General features: G+C 36.7%; 1 protein-coding gene across 1 annotated transcript; it reads left to right on the top strand.

The window, feature by feature from the left end:
- Nucleotides 1–501: 501 nt before the first annotated feature.
- On the top strand, nucleotides 502–2,537 carry LOC109222689 (the record flags this gene model as incomplete). The annotated part of the gene is made up of 5 exons (XM_019387012.1): nucleotides 502–996; nucleotides 1,073–1,435; nucleotides 1,515–2,069; nucleotides 2,149–2,359; nucleotides 2,480–2,537. Coding segments are annotated over exons 1-5 (1,682 nt in total), but the record flags the coding sequence as incomplete, so codon positions are not given.
- Nucleotides 2,538–2,992: the final 455 nt, after the last annotated feature.

Here is a 2,992-nt window from a genome sequence, read left to right as displayed (position 1 = left end):
CCAGCTCCTAGCATAAGTCAATATAATGAACCTTATAGTGTCACAGTAAATGTTGGCACCGATTGTGAGTCAAGTGAGGAAGAGGAAGCATATGAACTTCACTCTAGTAATTATGATAGTAATCAATTGGATCTCTTTAGTAAGGAAAGGACTAAAGAAGTTCATGACAAACTAGACAACTATAAAGAGTTGGAACAGGGTATGAGTTTTAAAGATTTGGATGAAGCAAAAAGAATTGTGGGGTTTTATGCAATGGCTAATAAAAAGGGCCTTAAAGTTTTTAAGAGTGACACCGGTAGAGTTAGTTATAAATGTGATGTTGGTTGTCCTTTTAGGTGCTTGATATCTAAGGATAATAAAGATCAAGGATTTAAAATTAAGACTTTGAAAACAGAACACAATTGTCAGCCAGCATATAAGAATAGAAGAGCTACTCCCCAAGCTTTAGCACACTATTTCAAGAACAAAGTCCAAAATAATCCTAAATATAAAGCGAAAGACATGAGGGTGGACCTAGAGGATCAATTCAATCTGAATGTTAGCTATTCAAAGATGAAGAGGGTAAAGAGGCTTGTGCTAGAGAAATTGGAGGGTAGCTTCATTGATGATTACAATAGGTTAGAGGTATATGCTCAAGAGTTGAGGGATAGTAACCCTGGTTCTGATGTGGTGATAAACATATCTAAAGATGCTTTGGCAGAAGGAAAAAGAAGGTTCCTTAGAATGTATATTTGCTTCCAAGCTTTGAAAACAGGCTGGAAAGCAGGTTTGAGACCTCTTATAGGCCTAGATGGCACATTTCTAAAAGGGAAGTGTAAGGGAATTCTACTGGTGGCCATGGCACAAGATTCAGTGAAATATTTTTATCCTTCTCTTGCATGGGCAGTAGTTGATAAAGAAACTGGTAGAACCTGGAAGTGGTTTATGGAGTTACTGAGAAATTCCTTGGAGCTTGAAGATGGTGAAGGAGTGACATTTATGTCAGATTTGCAAAAGGTAATTGTTTGTCAATTTTTTTTATCTCTTTGTTTAATTTACATTTTATTTGTAACTGATTTTTTTATTGTTGTAGGGGCTTTTGGAGGCTGTTTCTAATGTCCTTCCAAAAGCAAATCACAGATGGTGTGCTAGGAACATTGAAGCTAATTGGAGCAAAAATTGGAGGGGTATAGAGATGAAAAAGTTAATGTGGTGGTGTGCTTGGAGTACCTATGAAGAAGAGTTCAAGGATCAACTGAAGGCTCTGGGTGATGTTCATGAAGATACTGCTAGGGAACTAATACACTACCCTCCTCAATATTGGTGTAGGGCTTATTTTGATACTAAATGCAAGAATCATATGGTTGATAATAACTTTACGGAATCATTCAATAAATGGATTCTTGAAGCTAGAAATAAACCTATAATTAAGATGTTGGAAGACATTAAATTAAAGGTAAATTTTTGTATCTTTCTTCTGTTAACTTTTTATAAATTGGTTGTTAATTTTTTCCAATGATTTCCTTTTATTGTAGGTAATGAATTTGTTGAAGAACCGTGAGGAGGAATGTAGGAATTGGAAGGAAGAAATTAGCACATATGCCATAGAGCTTTACAATGATTACAGAGTGATTGCAATAGAGTGCAAAGTTGTCTTTAATGGAGATTACGGATATGAAGTGGTTGAGGGTAAAGATAAGCATACAGTTAACCTTGAATTAAAGAAGTGTACTTGCAGGGCCTGGAATTTGACAGGAATACCATGTCCTCATGCCATCAAAGCTTTAATGCACGACAAACAAGATCCATTAAGCGAGGTGTATTGGTGGTATTCAAAGGAAGCTTATATGTTGGCATACATGCACAAGTTACAACCTGTGAGAGGTGAGAAATTTTGGAAAATTGAGCCAGAACATGCAATGGAGCCACCAGAAGTACATAAAATGGTGGGTAGACCAAAGGTAAAGAGAAAAAGAGAAAAAGATGAGGCCGGGAAGAGGGAGGGGGTCTGGTCAGCTTCAAGAAAGGGACTTATAATGACATGTGGGTTCTGTGGTACAACAGGTCACAACAGAAGAAAATGCCCTTTGGTAATGATCCTTTTCACATATTTTCTTAACTTACAATTTTTTTTAATTCATAATGTCTTCTAATGAACAACTCTTGTAGGCTAATGGTGAAGGAACTTCCCAAACAGTACAAGATGTGCCCTTGACGGCACCCCAAGACAGTCAAAATTCAGAATTTGCCTTCATGCCTACTCCGGGTGTGAGAATGACCTCTCCTGAACATTCCAGTCAATTTGCTGAACTTCAAAACACACTTCAACAATCTGTTGCACCTTCAATATATAGTTATTTGTTATTACCCAAGGCTCTTGGTTGGCAAAAAGAAAAATAGGAACGAAAGGGTGGATTCTTAATAACATAGTATTACCCCACCAGATTTGTTCATGTTGGTATACTTTGTGCTCATGTTTAGCAATTTTCTGGTTGTTTAGCCAGAATGCTAATGGGAAAATCTGACTTCCCATATGCTAATGGCAATACATTGTACAGGCAATAAAGAAATATGCACATTTCCTTCATTCACCAACCAAAAGAGCTAATTAAAATAACAAAAAACTGCAGATTTCATTCATTTAACAACCAAAATAAATAGTTTAAATAACTAATATCTGCAAATTTCCATCATTGATACAACCAGGACATCATGCCTAGACCTAACCAATTCACATAAAAGAAGTACAAAAATATGTAGATCTGTTGGAATTTTTCATCAACAATCGCAAAATATTAGAGGCCACCAACTTCATTACATCATTCTGCCCGCTACAAAAATAGCAAAAAGAATCCATGACCACGTCGCAAGTCTTTTCCATCGCTTCAATTTCTGCTCCAAGTTTGAAACTTTCTCCTCTAATGATACGTTATTCACATCTGCAGCTTTACCACCAACCATATCATCCACCATCTTCCTCGAGTTGTTCCTTTCTTGACGAAGGGCATTCAAC

This window comes from Nicotiana attenuata, unplaced genomic scaffold (genome assembly GCF_001879085.1).
Source record: "Nicotiana attenuata strain UT unplaced genomic scaffold, NIATTr2, whole genome shotgun sequence".
Lineage (NCBI taxonomy): Eukaryota > Viridiplantae > Streptophyta > Magnoliopsida > Solanales > Solanaceae > Nicotiana > Nicotiana attenuata.
This window is presented reverse-complemented; position numbering and strand designations above follow the sequence as displayed.